General features: G+C 37.0%; 1 protein-coding gene across 1 annotated transcript in view; it reads left to right on the top strand.

Annotated features, from left to right (window-relative positions):
- The first annotated feature begins 1,046 nt into the window (after positions 1-1,046).
- Positions 1,047-19,602, top strand: part of C1H5orf49 (chromosome 1 C5orf49 homolog) — a 20,830-nt gene continuing 2,274 nt past the window's right edge. The window contains exons 1-2 of the mRNA XM_044681931.1: positions 1,047-1,202; positions 18,397-18,513. Coding sequence (XP_044537866.1) covers positions 1,047-1,202; positions 18,397-18,513 — 273 coding nt within the window. The remainder of the gene's footprint in view (positions 1,203-18,396; positions 18,514-19,602) is intronic.

The following is a 19,602-nucleotide window of genomic DNA, read 5'->3' as shown; positions in this document are numbered from 1 at the left end:
AAGCAAAGACTAATCAATGTAATCCTTTTGAGCTTTCAAAATCTTGTTACCAAATAAATTGTCTGAGAAGGGTATGGAATTATGCATTCTAGATAATGCACATTCATGTAAGCATTTTGTAAAACTGAGAATTCTTTTTTATTTGAAACCTTTTATGGTAAATCAAAATGTCTTTTTCTAAAATGATCCTGAGGTTTCTAGCACTAACGGTGTATGGCACAAATAAGTAAATTATTATTTATTGGTTGCCTGGTTTCACCTTTTTCTCCACCCCCTCCCCAAAATGAGTAAAAATGATAAAAGATGAGAGGGTCAAATTTGGAGCGGTTGGAGGGCTTATAGAAAAGATAGGTACATTAATAAATTATTGGTAGAATCCTAAATTGGAACAATACTGCAAATCGGTTTGGGATTTTGCAAAGTGACAAAAATATCCATGCTTGGTGATTTAGAGGTTTTCTATACATTAAAGAAGACATTGACAAAAAAAATAGCATTCTATAAACACCAAAATACCAAAATATTTATAATAGAATTTTTTGTGGGAGAAATGAACTGGAAACAAAATAGATGCCCATCAGTCGAGAAGTGACTAAACAAATTGTATATAGAGGAATGGTATGGAATATTAGTGTGCCTTAAAAAATTGTAAACATGAAGAATATAGAAAGGCATAGACATTTGAACTTGTTCTGGAATCAGAGAACTCTGAGTGCCAGTTCCACCTGGCTTCTTCTCCCCGTGTATCCTTTTGCAAATCCCCTAACCTCAAAGATCCTGTTTTCTCATCTGTAAAATAACAGGGTTGTTCTAAATGGCTTCTGGGGCCCTTTCCAGCTCTAGATCTAGGATCCCACAAATTCGTCCCGGGGCAAGAAAGGGAGGGAAGGCTAGAGGACCTACATGAGAATTCTCCAATTTTGAGCCAGCTACTTTGGAATGCTCCGTTGTGGCGGTTACCTAGCAACGAAAGAACGCCGAAACTCCCAACCTTTCCTTCCCTGGCCAGAGCAGACGCCAAGACTATCTAGAAGGAGCCCGTAAACATGGAAGAGGAGGAGGAGGAAGAAGAAGAAATTACTGAGGACAAGCTGCGAGTGAAGCCCCGACCTCTGCCTGTCTCCGCTTGGTCCTCTTTTAGCTATATCCCGCCCCGTCGCACGGGCCCCAAGGAGGAAAGCTACTTTTACCAGGAAGGGAAGGTAAGGAGCCACAGACACGGAGGAACTCTAAACAGAGGACTCCGGGACCTAGAGGTCTTGTTTACTGGGTGTAGGCGCAGCGCCTCTCTTAATAGATTGCCCTTCCTCATTTGCTGCTTCCACCCTCCCCACATTGCCAAATGTGGTTAAAAAAAAAAAAAAAAAAAAAAGTCCAATGGCGTGCCCTTTCCTGGGCTCAGTACCTGGAATGCTCTCCCTCTTTGCCACAGCCTCGTGGCTTCCTTTAAGATTTAGATAAAGTCTCATCTTCTGCAGGATGCCTTTCCCAGATCATCCCGCCTTTCACAATCAGAATTTATACATTATGTGAATTCTTATGTATATAATACTATGATATACATACATACATGAAAGCAAAATACTGTCCTCTCTGTCTTTGTCTCTATCCCTCTATCTCTCTCTCTGTATCTGTCTCTGTCTCACCCTCTCTGTCACTGTCTGTCTCTCTGTCTCTGTCTCTTGTTTCTCTGTCTGTCTGTATCTCTGTCTCTGTCTCTGTCTCTGTCTCTCTCTCTTTATATATATATATATACACACACACACAAACACACTAATACACTAATATATACATAAAATCCCTAAGTGTCTTTATATATAAATTTAAAAAAAAAGAAATTAAAACAGCAGCCTAACCTGTGGTTTTGACTCTTTTCCAATTCAATTCAATCCAATCCAATCCAATAAACATTCATTAAAATCACATACTTAGCAGCAGACAATTAGTATGCCAGCCTTTAAAATTGAAGTTTCTCTGTTAAATTAATAATGGATCTCATTTACATAAGTTTTTTTTTTTTAATTTCCAAAGTGCTTTCCTACCACAGTCCTGTGATATAAGCAGGGCAGTTGTTATTATTTGAGCAGAGAGAATTCATAAGTTCATAGGGTTAGCGCTTAGAAAGGACCCCAGAGGCCATCTAGATTAAGCTCTTCTTTTTCCTGATGAGCAACCTGAGACCAGGGGAGGTTAAATTCTTTCAATTACAGAAGTGTCATCATTAAAACCGATGTAAAACTGGGTCAGTAACCTCTGATGAGAAAACATATATCATCAGGAACCACAGAATTTCAGATCTGGAAGGGATTTCAACAGGCCGGCACTTTCCCGAACAGGAATTCTCTCTCTACAGTGTACCCTAAGTGGTCATTTAGTCTTTGTCCAGAAGATCTCTAATGAAGAAAAGCGTACCACTTCTGGACAGCCTTAATTATTAGGAAGTTTTTCCTTACAGTAATCCTAAATTTGCATCTCTGCTACTACTACCCATTGTGTCTAGATATGTTCTCTGGTGCCAAGAGGAACAAGTCTCATCCCTCTTCCACAAGGCAGACCTTTATATCCTTAAAGAAAGGTATAATGTTTTCCTTAAGTCTTCTCAAGTTTTCTTCAATCATCCTTACTATGGAATGATCTCTAAGCCCTTCATCCTCATGGTCACCCTTTCCAGAACCCTCCAGCTTGTCAATGGCTTACTTAAAATACATGTTCAGAAATTAAAACAGCAGCCTAACCTGAGTAAGTTAAAAGAAGACAATTTTCAATCTTTTCCAATTCAATCCCATAAACATTTATCAAGTTCCTACTATGTGCCAGGCATCGTGCTAAACATTGGAATCTGAGTAAAAATGCCTCCCTAATTTCACTTCTACTACAGGGCTAACAACTATACAAGGTACAGAATATTGCCCCAATTTCTAGTTTTCCAAGTGCCATAAGAATTTAGGATGTGCCATTTATTTAGTGTCTAAATGCTGTTTTCGTCACATAAGATTCTCTGCTAAATCAAGTATCAGTCAAGATATATCAAGAGTTCAATCTTATTTCCCACTTCTTTTCAAACTGTATCCTTCTGCACTAGTTAGTCAGGTTGGTATCTTTGTTTTTCTATGGAAGGGTATGTACATTCCTGCCTTGTTGCCCTCACTTATATTGTTGCCTTTGTCTGAAATACCTTCTTTCTCCTCACTACTTGTTCAAAATCTGCCTATTTTTCAAGGCCCTTCTCACCTGGTTACTTTAGTCTTCATTGATCCCCCTTTGATGCCAGTACTGGCATTTTACATATGAGGAACCTGAGAGCCAGGGATATTGAATGATTTGCTCAGTCACACGGCCAGTACATATCAGATACAGAAGTTGAGCTCAAGTCTTCTTTGACTCCAGGCCCAGAATTCAATCCATTGTGCCAAATGAGGTGTCTTAGGCTAAAGCTACTACTTTAATTCTGTTTTGTTTTGTTTGCTAATTTTTCATTTTGTCAGTCTTCTCTCAAATACACTGAAGGTAAGGGCAAAATCATCAGCTTCTTTATGTACTTCATGGTGCTCAGCCAATGTAGATTCTCATTAAATACTTGAAGTGATTGATTGGCAAACATATTAGCTATGGTTGTTGTAGACCTACATCATATTCCTCATTACCACCAAGTTATATTTGTTAAATGTTGTCATCGATGGGGGAAATGCTCAACCTAGAGGATCAGGGAGGTGAATCTGAGTTGATTTTTTCCCCTGGATGACCAATGCCCCCCTAATTTGTGCTTACCCCACCTATTCTCAGGAGGCAAGGGGAGCTAGCAGTTTTGGGAGAATACTCAGGAAGTGTCAGTATTGAGGAAAGAAGTTCTTTCTCCTTTGTTTCCAAGATGCCAAAATAATTTTTTTCTCTGCTTCCACATGTTATCCCCAAACAGTACAATCCCAGTACAAAAATAGTATGACTAAAATAGTTGATATTTTTTCTAGTGTACTCAATATGTGTCTTCTTTCACAACATAAAGAACATGGAAATATATATTATATAACAACCCATGTATAACCTATGTCATATTACCTGTGTCTTAGGGAAGGAAAGAGGGTGGGAGAAAAGATGGATTGAAAAATGTCAGAAAAAGATCATTGAAAATTGTACCAACATGTAATTTGGAAAAAAAGAAGACAGAAAATAAACAAAGAAAAGGAAAAAGAAAAGAAAGAAAGAAAAAGAAAGCCATAATGTGGATGGTTGGTTTCTAAAAGAGAACAATGTATTGAGGTGACTCAAGAAAGAAGTAGTAAAGGGAATGTTGAAAGATTGGAGAAATTACTGTAATGATCAGTAAGACAAAAGTTAAGGCCAGAAAGGATAAGAAGAGGAATTAGATGAATACTACCAGTGGAGATGAATATAAAAAATCGACTTTCATTTTAGAAACTTGAATGAAGACAGTTTCAGTGAAGTACTAATGGAGATTTCTCTACATCTATCTTCTCAAAGAAATAAATATCCCTCACTAAAACTCCACTCACAGGGATATTTCTTCTCCCATATTCATTCTTGCCATTTCCAATATCTTTTCATATTAGCCAGGAACTGAAAACCACTTGGGAGGTGAGGGGATTGGCTAACTAATTGTGGAATGACTAAACAAATTTGGCAGGTGAATGTAATTCATTTAATAAAAAGGACAAAAATGTATAGTTTCAGAGGAAACTGGGAAGACATCTCTCAACTGATGTGGAATGAAGCGAGCAGAACTAACAAAATTTACAGAATGACTGCAACATGATAAAGGGGAAAAATTTTCAAAAGATTTTATAACTTTGATTAATGCAATGATAAATGATGAGTCCAGAGGACTGAAGATGAATCATATCCATCACCTGCTAGAGAGCTGATAGACTTAAAATCCAGAATAAGATTTTCCACATGGCCAAAGTGGTGATTTGTTATGTTGGATTACACATATTTATTGTGAGGTGTTTTTTTTTTAATTCCGTTGGAAGAAATCTTGAGAGGAAGAAATGATAAATGCCATAAAAATAAAATAAAAAGAATAGCTCAAAAAGAACAGCTTTCTGAGGGGATTTAGTGTCAGGCAAATAACCCTATTCATCTCACTACCCTCAGAGAGCATCACTGCAGCACAGCACCTTATAGTAACTGATATTTATAATGATGGCAGCAAATTGTCAATAACAATTAAAAACATAAAAACATGAAAATGAAAAAGAAGCAGTTCTGAATACCAAATAACAGATCAGTTGTATCTGATGGCAAGTGAAATTCTACACCCACAGTACACATCTCTCTAAAGAAGAAGTAATTCTTAAGAAGTCTTAAAATGAAATTATCTTTTTATCATGGAAATCCTTCTGTTTGATTTTATTAGAGGTGGGGCCAAGTATACCCATTTCTTTCCCACTCAGACTTTCCTTGCTTTAAGAGATGAACAACATCTGCTTGTGAACAGATTGCATTAGTTTTTATCCGGTGACCTAAAAATGAATGGCTCTATGTCACAACTAATCTTCTAAAGCATCTGGACACCCAAGGAGTCTACAAAGTTAATACATAGATCTGTTAGATTAAAACAAAATCTTTGTGTGTGCCCTTGAAACTTAGAATAAAATCAGCATTTAGAAGCCGTCAGCTAGAAGTGATGAACTCCTGTGGAATGAATTGTAGGCATCTCTAGGGAACTGTAGCTCTTGGTGCATTTTCTATAAAAACTTCTAGCAGCATCAAAGGTGATTCAGTTCAATAATGTTTTTGAATTACTCTCCTCCTGCCGTACGTGATTTTCATGCTACTGAAATGGAATAGCAGAACCCAGGAGAATGTACACGTATAGAGATTTTGAATAAAATCTTAATGATTTGGGGAGAATTGTGATAAAAATTCCTGAAGGTTTAAAGGTTTATATTTTCCTCATTATAAATTCAGACTTGAGATATTTTCTTCCTGATACAAACTTTTGATTTGAAACTTTGACTTCAGAGTCAATGTGATATAACTGGATTTTTCTAAACAGAAAACAAAGGAAATTAAGCTCTGATATTCCTGATAATTGAGTTGATCATTGCTAAATGAACTTAACACTTTGCATCAGGTGAAACAAAGTGGCATTAAGTGTTTTATAAATCATGAAAAACTACATAAAAGGCTCTTATTTTTTATGTGAATTTGGGACAGACAGTACAAATTGATGTCATAGACTAGATTGCTTTAGGGAATTTGAAAGCTCCTTTAATGATTCCAAGTTTCTCCTAGATACAAAGATTCATCTTTTTAATAGCATTATTCTATTGGATATACTAATAAGCTATGGTCCATAGGAAAGTACAGTGTCTAAAAGTTGTTAATGAACATAATAAATAAGGAAATAAATAAGCACATTGTGCATATGAGCAGACTGCATCAAAACTAATGAGGAATTATGAATAACAGAAAGAATTAAAATGTATTATGAAGAAAAAATGTGATAGGTAGAGAAAATTATCTGGTTGCATGGTGAGAGAGATGGATAGCTTAAGTGCTATACTGGTCTCCTTACAGTGCTAGAAGAGAGTGAGGAAGACCCTAGCCAGTTGAGCGAACCCCACTTTATGGGGGGACATGTTAAGAATCACACAAAATGGGCAGACTTGGATGGATTATAACCTGAATCTTTGAAGAAATATCCAAAGAAATAATCATAAACTCATTGAGTATTATTTTAAACAGAAATTTATCACTTGATCTCTCCTTAGGTATAATGTCAGCTTTTTTTTTCAATGAATCTGTCAATTTCTAAGAATGTATAATAACTTCTGTATCAGCTAAAGTGAAGTATACTTAGGAAAGTACATTGAGGGGGAGGGGTGTAGGGGAAACTTCTATTGGACCCTTAGCCAAATAAAAGGTGATTAGAATCATCTGTAGTTTGGGATTACTTATGGTATCCCTTTTCTCCATTAGTGATGATAATTGACTTTCTAGTTGCTTCTCTGAGTCAAGTAACAGAATCTAGTATTATTATCAGCTGCCTTGTTTTTTAGGGAGATTGATAGACTAGGAAAAGTTTGCCAATTTCAAAAAGACAAAACTTGAATTTATCCAAATCAACTGTCTTCAAGTAAAAGGTTTTTTTGTTTTGACAAATCTCTTCTTGGACATACAGATGCCCATAAAAATTTAAAAGAATTGCTACACTATACATTTTGACTAGTAGCCGGTAGCTCAAGTGACAAGTCAAACCAAGGATTGGTATTCAAGGCTCTTTATCCGTAATCTTTACTCATCTTCTTGGCGTACATGTGAGGAAAGGTATTTGAAATGAAAACTAAAATCATTTGGCTATGCCCATCTCCAGAGTTTCTATTGTTGGCATTTTCAGCAGACAGAATAATGAAGAGGTATTTGCGTGGAAGGCCTCTGAAATGTCCTGTCCTCTTGAGATGAGAAGCCACTTGAATGGAAACAAGATGTGAAGGAGGTCACTGCATTCTCATAGCTGTAAAAAAAGATGAATAGTGCTTCACTTTGTGTCTTACCTTTGGCTAAGACATAAAAACTACTGAAGAATATAAGGAAAAAAACCCCATAAAATTGTTGTATGGAACTTATCTATTTCTATCAAAGAAATCCTATTACCTTGGATGGACATTTTTGACAAGGCCTCCAAGTCCTCCAAAACAAATACATTTTCTTAAAATGGAGAATAGCCACACATCTTTCTCTTACAAGAGCTACTTCAGCATCCCTGAATAAGGTGTGCTTCTACTGTAGCAAAAAGATTTGCCATAGCATGATGACACTGAAACTATTTTCTTTAAATTTCATATCCAGTAGAAACTTCACATACCTAGATTAAAAGAAGAGATATTTACCATTAAGATCATGATAAATGGGCCAGTTAAAGACTCATGAGCTGGTGGGAAATATTTTGGATCATTGTGGTAATTTCCAAAGTTTTAAAAGTCACTGGCTAGATTTAGTGTCAGGAGTGAGGATGAAACACAATAGTCCCTGATACATAAAGGACACTTAAAAAAATACTTATTGTTAGAGAGGTGTGTGGCCTCTAAGGTGGAATGTTGCATAGACTGTGTCAGTCAGCTTTTCTTACCTGTTTTATTTGTCACAGGAGAGGGTTCTATGAGGGGAAAGAGTACATCAGAAGGTAATTGGCTTAAAAAAAGTCATCAATAAAACTTTTTAAAAACTAGGACCCAGGACTTGAGAGCTGAGATAACACTTATGGCATTAAATTAATAGCATTTATTCAACATTCATAATATACAAAACATAGTGCTAAGTGTTATGCTGAGATGAATGTACTATGATATACATACACATATGAAAGCAAAATACTTTGCTGCTCTCTGTCTCTTCTGAGTCTAGATATTGGCAAATTGGCTTAAAGTAAATCCTAAAAATAAGTACTTTTCCTTTGCATATCTTTCCAAGTAGATTGAACTTGGAGAAAAAAGATGAATTTAGTGCAGGGTAATAAGACAAAAATAAAAATAATCTTCCAAATAAACAGATTTGTTAAATGGAAGTTATAGGAAAACCAATTTTGGCTCAGGAAAGACTTATAACATATTTTTGTTCCAAAAAGGAATGAACTACTTTGGTAACTACTGAACTTGCCACTAGAGATCTTCAGGTAGAGACTGGATGATTGGAATGTTTATTGATTGATTGAGGACTACTTGTTAGACATTTTTGGATGGAATTTATGCATCATGGATGACCTCTAAAGTCCAGTTTAATACCTGGATTCAATTATATATAAAGCAATATAAAGAATTACTACAATCTGGAATAAATGGCTGCCACTGGGGAGGCTGATGCTGGTGAATCACTTGTGTTTGGCAGTTCTTAGCTTAAATACTGCCCACCACATCTCACATCCTGGGAGCAGTGGGGCTACTAGGCTCCATAAGGAGGGACTAAACATCTCACATCAGGAATAGAGCAAGTCAAAGCTCTGGTGTGTGAACTTCCAGACTGAGAGAAAGGCAGTGCCTAACACATCTGGACCCCATTTATGCTTGAGGGGTAGGAGAGCAGAAAAGCAGCCAGAAATTAGGGTGAGAGGAAATGGCAAATGAGATTGTTAGAAGTCCCAAAAACCACTTTAAAAAGGGATCTTCACCAAGAGATTTTACCAGCTCAACATGTCTTTTTTTCTGAAATCTGCTTTAATTCTGAGGATTTCTGCCTTTTAAAGAATATATATCCTCATGTAAGTTCCCTTAGGCTCTAGATATCCCTGATTTAGGTTTCTTTGTCCCATTGATCCAGAGTTGGTTACCCTATACTTGGAAACTTTAAAATATTTCTTTTCAGTTCAGTTTATATGTGGCACTATTCAGAACATCCTTGGAAGGTCTTCCTAGCCTCCTTACAATGCAGACCTAACTCTACAGAAGAGCATAAGATTGTTAATGTTGAAGGTAAGAGTATGCCTGGAAAGTAGATGGATGATAGAGCTGACAAGTGGGATAACAATTTGAAGGTCATTTTATGCTAGAACAATAAAATCATAAAACATGAAAGTGTGAGAGAGGTCTTAAGAGAGCAAAAGAAATGGTTTTGTTTTCCTGTTCCTTTTTAAAAAAATAATTTACTTTATCCTCCAAGTACTGAATACTTTAAATCAGAGAAAAATCCCATTAAGAGGATCTAATAGAAGAATACCAACAGTTACAAGAATCAGAAATAGGGATTTTGGTAACATTGTCTATGACTGACCAAGTAGTGCTTCATAATAGCATCATGTCTAGATTATTTTTGCTGCTTTTTTTCACTTGAAAGGAAATAGGCAGGAATGAATAAAGGAATCAGTAATAGACAATGAGAACAGCAGAAAATCCAATGGAAAAACCAAAAGGGAACACTCACTTAGGTATTACCGATGTGACTGCCACAATCCTAAATTTAAGAGCCTCCATTTGAGTGAAGCTGCATTTTTTTGAGTGATCACAAAATTCATCATAGTAATATGTACCATAATGAAAGCAACTCCTGAGTGCTAGAAATCTGTATGAAGAATCAGCAAGCTCATGGGAAATGTGATGCCTTCTTTTTTCCCAATGAGAAAGTTGATAATAAATAGCTAAACAGTCATTTAAAAGCCAGAATTTTCCAAGTACAGAGCAAAAAGCATGTAAATGATGAACTAGGATGTCTGAGTAGTTATGGCTATTATGTAGAGCTTTCAAGAGGAAAGGCAGAGCTTATAAGAATTCAGAGGAGGGAGAGGAGAATGTCAAACTGACAATCATTGAAGCTTTATCATGATGGAAATTTCTTTCTTTCTTTCTTTGTTTCTTTTCCTTATCTCCTATCTTAGAAATTATACAAGTATCAGTTCCAAGGCAGAAGTACAGTAAGGGCTCTGCAAGTAGGGTTAATTAACTTGCCCAGAGTCATACTGGTAGGAATGGAAATTTCTTAAAACATCCTTTCCATGACAATGGAGGCCCTGACTGACTGATGCTGAGGGACAGGACTAATTTTAATCTTAAAGCTAACAAAACCTTATATAAGACTGCTATTGGATAAATGATTTTAGGGAGCATCGCTTGATCATCTGAAAATGCCAAGTTGCAGAAACCCCTTTTTAAAAACTCTTACCTTCTGTCTTAAAATTGATACTAAGCATCAGTTCCAAGGTGGAAGAGCAGTATCTGCTGGGAAATTGGGGTTAAGTGACTTGCCCTGGGTCACACAGTTAGGAAGTATCTGAGGTTGGATTTGAACCTAGGGCCTTTTGTCTCCACTCTGTCCTCTGTGATTCCTTGCTTCTCCAACTTAACTATTTTTTTTTAAACCCTTGTACTTCAGTGTATTGTTTCATAGGTGGAAGATTGGTAAGGGTGGGCAATGGGGGTCAAGTGACTTGCCCAGGGTCACACAGCTGGGAAGTGGCTGAGGCCGGGTTTGAACCTAGGACCTCCTGTCTCTAGGCCTGACTCTCCACTGAGCTACCCAGCTGCCCCTTAACTATTTTTTAAACATTATATGTATTCAGATATTTTGGCTTGGCATGCACTGATCATCTTTCAGAAGAAGGAACAGTTAAGAAAGGTTAAAATTAGCATATGAACAAGCACACCTATAAAATGAATACTAGCAGAAGAAAAATGCAAGAAGTACTAATCTGAAGGTGACATGACTTTCCCAGAAGCACACACAAATTTTCTGCCCTACCCTCTCCCCCCACCCCCCCAGAGCAATTAGCAGATGGATTGGGAATTTGAATCTGGAATCTCTGCTTCCAAATTCAATACTCCTTCCCGTACTTGCCAAATCTTGACTGAACAGATTCATATGGCTTAATTTATATAACTTAGCTATCATCCCATAGGACAAATAGGTGGTACATTGGATAGAATGCTGGACCTGGAGTTAGGATGACTTGTATTCACAAGTTCAAATTTAGCCTCAGACACTTGCTGTGTGACACTGGACTAGTCATGTAATTTTTGACTCAGTTTCCTCATCTGTAAAATGGAGCTGGAGAAGGAAATGGCAAACCTCCAGTATCTTGGCCAAGAAAACCTCAAATGGAGTCACCAAGAGTCAAATATGACTGTTAAGACTGAACAAGAACGATGATCTCATATGACTTTGGACAACTTATTTGACTTTTCTGCATCTCAGTTTTTCTTCATCTGTAATATTCAGAAGTTGGATCGGTTAACCTCTAAAGCTCTTTCAAGCTTAAAGTCAATTATCACATGAAAATAAGATTTATTGTGACCTCAGCAGTGGCTTAAAAGGATCTATGTAAAAGTAACTATGACACAGCAGTAGGAAAGGCATCTGTCCCTGGGCAACTACAAATTGTCACAATTTAGAGAATCCTTCCGTTACAAAGGAGAGAAAATTGGCAGGGGCGAGGAGGTAATGTTGTCACCTAGTGCTAAAACAAAGACCTCAGATAGTCCTGTACATTTATTTATTTAGCACCTGACTCCATCTGCCACACAACTCATAGGCTTGATATTGCTCTTTTCATTGACATCTTATTTGCTTAATTTTCCTTGTCCCATTAATTATTCCCTCTCTCATCTATACTTGTTTATTAAATGCTTATTATGTGTTTGCCACTATGCTAAATGCTGGTGATTCAAAAAAAAAAAAAAGACAAATGAGAGTCCTTGCCTTCGAGGCACTCACAATCCACTGAGGAGGGCAACAAGGAAACAATTATATATCAATAATCTCTGCACTATGATTAAGAGAGAATGGGAAAGACTTCCTGCAAAAAGGTGCAATTTTACTTGAGACTTGAAGGAAGCCAAAGAATCCAGGAAGCAGAGATATGGAAGGAGAATATTCCAGGTACAGGGAATAGTATTTTCTCCCTAGTTCTTTCCCTATTCTTTGCTACAAACTTGCTTAGTCACCATATTCCTTAAGAAATTTTCAATTCTAGATGGCCCAGTGGATTGAGAGCCAGGCCCAGAGACTAGAGGTCCCGGGTTCAAATCTGACCTCCTACACTTCCTAGCTCTGTGACCCTGGGCAAGGTTCGTTTAACCCCCATTGCCTAGCCCTTACTGCTCTTCTTCCTTGGAACCAATACATAGTATTGATTCTAAGATGAAAGATAAGGGTTTAAAAAAAAAGAAGTTTTCAATTCACCTGGTCATGCTCTTAATCTATTGCTATAGAATAGCAGAATTTAAGAGTTGGAAGGGATTTAAATAGCTATGTAATCCAGACTAATGCCAAAAGGAATCACCACTCTATTCTACCTAGCAAGTGCTTAATCCAAGCTCTGCTTGAAAACTTCAAAGGAGGAGGAACACCACTCTTAAGGAAGCTTGTTCCATTATGGGACAGCTAATAGACAGAATAAGTCCTAGAGCAGTGATGGCGAACCTATGGCAGGGGTGTCAAAGATGGTACATGGAGCACTCTCTCTGGGGCACTCACCGTTGTCCCCTACCCAGAGCTCATTACTAGAAAGGTCGAGGGACTTGGGTGGAACAGCGTCCCTCCCCCTCTTCATTGTGCCTGATGACATTTTTCACATCCCCTGCCCTTCTGCCCAGCAGCCCAGTGGGAGCACACAGGGGATAAGGTGGGCGGCTCACAGGTGGCAGAGCTGGAGGGGAGCAGAGTGCTCGGGCTATTTCCTTCCCCTTCTCCAAACACGCCTCTCATCACCTATCCCTCTGCACAATGTGAGTGCTTCCTCTCTCCCCTGTCTGGGGGAAGGAGGGTCAGGCATGGCAGGACACTGGATCTAGGGGTTGGGGTGGGGGCGGGGCCTGGCACTCTGTCTCTAAAAGGTTCACCATCACTGTCCTAGACTAAGGTCCAGGGAACATGACATAGTGATAAAAAGAGAAAGAGAAGCATATAAATGTGTTACACATTTGTTGGATATTTTTATCATCTGGATAGAGTGGAAAGAACCCTAGACTTATTATTCTAGTGCAGGCTCTGACAGTGTGACCTTGACTAAATTGCTTAATCTCACCAGGCCTTATTTTTTTCCTTTGTAAATTGAAAGGGTTAGCCTGGATGTTTTCTGAAGTCACTGAAACTCCAAGATTAAAATTCTATCTCACAGGCACCTACGCATACTGAGCGGTCTACAGACTATCTCTTTCTCCATCACACCACCAGAGTGAATGAATGAGTGTTTGAATGAGTCATCATGTGGGGGGTATTTTTGAGAACACTAGTGTTCTAACTGTGTGATCCAGCACTCTGGCAGGGACTCTTGGCTTATTAAGGTGAGAGGGTAACTGGGGACTTTCCCAAGGTATCAGGAGGATAACTGAATGAATGTTTGTGTTTGAATGAGTCCTAGTAGGGGTCTGTCTCTGAGTATATATTTATACTAGCATTCTGACTGTGTCAACCAGCAGACTAGTAGAGGATGGAGCATTATTAGGGGAAGAAGATAACTCTAAGGGCCTAATTAGTTAGTACCCATTCGGTTAGAGTTCAGACTGGAGGATGAGTGGGTTGGTAATTCTTAATTTATTATGAGTGTTTTGATAAAATGACAGACAGGATCAGTGGCACAATCCAAAATTCTTCCTGTTGGCAGTCAATAAGAGACAGAATTAATAAAAAAAGTAGAGAAAATTTTTCTAGAAATTAGACAGCTGTATAAGTAGAATGGATTGCATGGAGAGGTAGTATATTTCCTTTCAGTGGAAGCCAACTATTTGCCAGGAATACTGAAAAATGAATACTTTTTCAGGTACAGGTCAGACTGGTTTGCCCATGAGTACTCTTCCAAATCTTTGTATTCTAGAATAAAATTCTGAATGTAGAGTCAGAACTATTGATAACAAGGCTTTAATAATATTTTACACATTGATTACAACTGTCATATGTTTTTGTTTATTCATTCCATTTATATTTATACCTTGTACTTGAGGGTTTAATAGTTCATAGAAATGATAATTCAGCTTCTCTGCAGATGATCTGAAGGAAAGACTCAATATAATATACCTAGATGCAACTAAATTTAAGAGCCGTAACGCATAAAAATGATGTCACTTATAGGTCTACCATGAAGAGATTCCAAGGCCAATTATGTAGAATTAAGCTAGACATAAATACTTACTACTGAGGTATAACCAAAGAATCAATGGGCACATCAGGTTTCTTCCCCCCTTTCACCCATGTATCTAAAGAAATCACATAAGTATGGAGTAAAGCAAAAAATGGAATGCAAGAATAGAAGCTCAAGCAACACATTCATTCAGTAAGTCATTCAAGAAGCAATTATTGTCTGCAATGCACAAGTCACTAGGTTGAGTTACTAGGATTATAAAGACAAAAAGAAAATCTCTGCTCTCAAAGACCTCACAATTTGATGGATGAGATTTAAAGGTACATATATAGTGATGCACAAAATATATATGTTGATAGGATGTAGCACTGGAAAACTGAGCAGGCTCAGTTTTCGTTCAGACTGTGGCAGTGGCCTCACTGAATATGCTCAATACAACTACCAGTTGTCCTTTAGCAGCTCATTTTTCTAAAGTGATATGGCTTTCCCATTCTGGGCTGCTCACTTCTCTTTCTTCGTGTGTGTGTGTGTGTGTGTGTGTGTGTGTGTGTGTGTGTGTGTGTGTGTGTGTTTAAGTGGCATTTGATGTAGTCAAGAAAATGGAATGGGGAAGAAAAATGCTTTCTTTTGTTTCCACTCAATCCACTGTTCGTATACCATCTTGTGATTTTAATTTCTAAGTATGTGAATCCTAAATTAATTGCCAATTTAAAGTTCATTACAGCTCTTCCTCCTTGTCTAAAAGATTATAAAATAGTTCCTAAGCCCTATCTCTCTTTCCCTCTCCCTCTCCTCCCTCCTTCTCTCTCCTCTCTCTCTCCTCCCCCCCTCCCCCGTCTCTCTCTGTCTCTCTCAGAATAGAAAATAGAACTTGGAATTTATCACATTTTTAGACATAAAAATCAAAGCAAACTTTTAAAACAAATGTAAAAAATCTCTTTTAAGCCATTAACTCCCTTTAAGTCCTTCCAATGGCAATCTGGATAGATTGTCCTCATATCAAGTCTCAAATCCTCTTGGGCCTTAAAGAACCCAGGGAATGGGACTATCTACCAACATTTAGCTCTATCCCTGTCTTCCCTTGCTCTGTGTTAAAAAATTTTGGCAGAGCTCCAAAAGGTGGGCGACATATATAAAACAGATAGAAGCTAATTTATTTATTTTGTGATGAGAAAAGAAGGAGGAGAGTTTATTCCAGACATGGTGATCACATTATGAAAAAACACAGAAATTGTCCAGATAGAATATTGTGAGTGAGAAACAGTAAGAAAGTCAGTTTCATTGGACCATAAAGTATATGGAGGGGAGAAATATATAAGAAAGCTGAAAAGACTAGTGTTAAGATCGTTGAGGGACTCAGTAGATTCTATGTATTTGCTTGGAGGAATAAAGTAAAAAGCCCCAAATGTTAGAGGAGCTTTAAGCCTTCCTTTAGTATCAAAAGGAAGTTAGATGGTATAACTAAACTTCCTTTGGAATTCCCTCAACGAACCACAGTATGGTTCCTCAGGAAGACTAGCTTCCTGGTATCAATTGATGGTTAACTGATAATAACTATATCAGTGTTATTAGATTATTAATGACGATCAACAATGTATCTGACTACTAATATTGATGATGGTAATTAATCTCAGCCTTAGAGAGTAAAGCTGGATCCCACTCTATCCCTTCAAACTCCCTAAAACTCTTTTGAAGCTGTCTTGTGGCCAGGCCACCCAACAAAGGTCAGTAAATGATTTGAGTTTTATAAACAAAGATTTTAACAAAGATTTTACTTGAGGTAATCAAACAACAAGGGAAACTGAGAGAAGGGAAGAGGGTTTTAGGAATCCATAAATGAAGTCTAATCTTAGCTCAAAGTATATAATCTAACAGCTTCAGAATGTTGAAAGATGAGCTAGCTAGCCAGGCCCATTGGCCTATTTGGCCTGCTTTGGTGGACACTGCCTGCCTATAGACCAGTGGTTCCCAAACTTTTTTGGTCTACCACCCCCTTTCCAGAAAAAATATTACTTAGCGCCCCTTGGAAATTAATTTTTTTAAATTTTAATAACAATTAATAGGAAAGATATATGTATTAATGTTTCTATCTTTTTCTTAAAATATAGTAAAGAAAGGTGTAAATTAGAAACATTGAACTTTGAAATTATGAAACTATTTATTGAACTCAGAATAGAATGTAATACAAAAAACGTTAAACCATTCAAAATCCCAAATGCACCTGTGGCCATCACCGCTCTCCTGGATCGCTGCAACACCCACCAGGGGGAGGTGGCACCCACTTCGGGAATCACTGCTATAGACGAATTATATTGCAGCTTGATAGAAGATATTTAGATGGATAAATCTGTAGTAATTTGATGGATGCTGATAATTGACCCTAAAGTTCAGTAGTAATCCTGTAACTTTCAGGTATGCCGGTTGATTCTTGACTTGATTAATAAATCGAGGAGAAAAAGGTTTGTACCCACCACCCACTCCAGAATGAGTCAATGGGTTCAGTTTCTCTCTCCTTTATATAGGGCACAGCCCAACTAACGATTGGTCTCATGCCCTAGCATGGCATCAGGAATCTCCCAAGAATCCAAGTGTCCAACTGGAAACCCTGCCCAAAGACATGGCTTCTTGCAAATCCTTGCAAAACTTACACTAGATGAGGTCAGATTATGAAGAAGTTTGAATACCAAATAGAAGAGTTTCTATTTGATCCTAGAGGTGATGGGCAGACTCTGGCTCTTAACAACATGATATGCTCAGATCTCTGCTTTAGGAAAATATCTTTGGGTGTCCTCTGAAGGCCAAATGGAAAGGTGAATTATTTTCAATGGGAAGACCAGTCAGAAGTCTAGGAGAGTGGTGATAAGGACATGAACTTACAGTGTTCTGTGTGGGTGGGAAGGAGATGTATACAAAAGCAGTTATAAGAGAATAATTATATTTGGCAACTGTTTTGGAGATGTGAGTTGAAAGAGATTGAGATGTTAGAGATAACAAATCTAGAGACACAGCTCTTCATAATTAATGTTAACCTCTTCAAATGATTCAGCAATGCATGCTTATAAAGTTGACCCAAAACATCTTTTTAGCCCTATCTTAAATCCAGCTAAAATTGTATTTAGTAAGGGCAAAAGATGCTTACCTAACCAATGTCACCAACCCCCATAATTCCAAGAGTCTGACAGAGTGAAACTGATGACAGATAACTATGATGCCTTACTTAGACTGTGCTGAAACCTACGCAAGAAACATGGCAAAAGTAAGAGAGTGAGAATAAAAAAGAAAAAGGCATGATAGAAAAGAGGAATTGGGATGAAGGGGAAAAAAAAGAAAGTTGTTTATGGGATTATGAGACCAACAATCGTTTCCGGTGCCACACAGCTCTAAGAATATGGCTCTCATTTCAGCCAGAAATCTACTCTGCATCTGGAAATATTAAACATTATGACAGGAACTAGCAAATGTGGGGAACATACTTTATACTCATGCTGAAGTACATACAGTAAGATTGATTCCTGAGTTATAATATCATAAAAACAGAAGGAATAGACAAATCCAAAAGCAAATTGAAACATACCATTCTTTACTTTTTTCCTTCATGTACTTTTCTCTAGTGAAAGCAATATGTGTCTTCTTTCAGAACATGATGAGCATGGAAATTTGTTTTATATGATAATATGTGTATAACCTATATCATATTACCCCCCATCTTGGGGAAAGAGAGAACATGGATTGCAAAATATGAGAAAATGGATGTTGAAAGATTGTCATTTTAAAATATGGCTTTAATCATTAAAGTTCCAAGTTCTATCACTTTGTAACTTATATGTAATTTTCAAATAAGCAAATTAATTTTTTTTCCTCTTTATTTTAAGACAGGAGTGGTTAATGTATATGATTGCATCTATCAAAGGCCTGCGGATTACAATCAACATTTGCATCGGGATGATCGAGAACATGCCAAAAGTATAGGGCTCAAGGTTAATGAAGAGGTAACTTTTTGACAGATTGACTATGGTCATGTTCTTTTTAAAGAAAGTTTAAAAAATTAATGGGCTCAATTAATTATTATAATAACAAAAACCTTAAACTTGATATACAGTTTGTTTAACTTAAGAATCCTAGCAGCTGTCATGAATCTGAACATGTAATAGTAGGTATAGACATCCTTCATTTTTTATGTCTTTACCCTTTATTTAGAATACTCATTATTTTTAGTCAGATTATTAAAAATAAAAAATTAATAGTACTATTTTTTATGTTTGAATGGGCTAGTCTTTTGTAGGTGGTTTATTTCTCGTAGATAATATTTTAAAGAGACTTCCAATATTCTAAAAATGACAATTGTACTTTGGCTACAAAGGTCACAACAATTGTTGAAATTTAGAGCTACTGAGACACCTGTATTACAATAGGGTTTTAAATTTATGAGTGTGTGTCTTATTACTTTGCTGAAACTATTAATTGGCACATTTTGTTTCTTTGCTGTTTTTTTGGAGTTTTCTAAATGAATAATCATGTTGTCTATAAAAGAGATAACTCTGTTCCTTCTTTCCCTATCCATGCCTTGAATAACTCCTTTCTCTCTTCTTATTGCTATTGCCAATAATAGTGAAACTGTCAAATGATAGCAGGAAGAGGACATTTTTCCTTTATTCTTGCCTTTAATTAGAGAGAGCTTCTATTGCATATACACTTACCAATTAAAAAATATATTCTGTACCTGTGCTTTATAAGGTTTTAATAAATATGAGTTATATTTTATCAAAATACTTTTCTCTGCATCTAATGATATAATCATATAGTTTGAGGTATTTTGCAGTGTTAAACCATTATGTCATTGGTATTAATTAAATTTGCTCATAAAGAATAATTGTGTGTTTAGTAGAGTTTTCACATATCAGATTTTGAGAACAATTTGTGCAGGATAATTACTTGTTGCTTTTAAAACATTTGATGGAATTCACCTGTAAATCTTTTGGCATCCTTATGGCTTGTTTAGTTTTCCTTCCTTCCTTCCTTCCTTCCTTCCTTCCTTCCTTCCTTCCTTCCTTCCTTCCTTCCTTCCTTCCTTCCTTCCT

Source organism: Gracilinanus agilis, chromosome 1 (genome assembly GCF_016433145.1).
Source record: "Gracilinanus agilis isolate LMUSP501 chromosome 1, AgileGrace, whole genome shotgun sequence".
NCBI lineage: Eukaryota > Metazoa > Chordata > Mammalia > Didelphimorphia > Didelphidae > Gracilinanus > Gracilinanus agilis.
The sequence above is the reverse complement of the archived record's forward strand: the minus strand, read 5'-3'. Positions and strand labels throughout refer to the sequence as shown.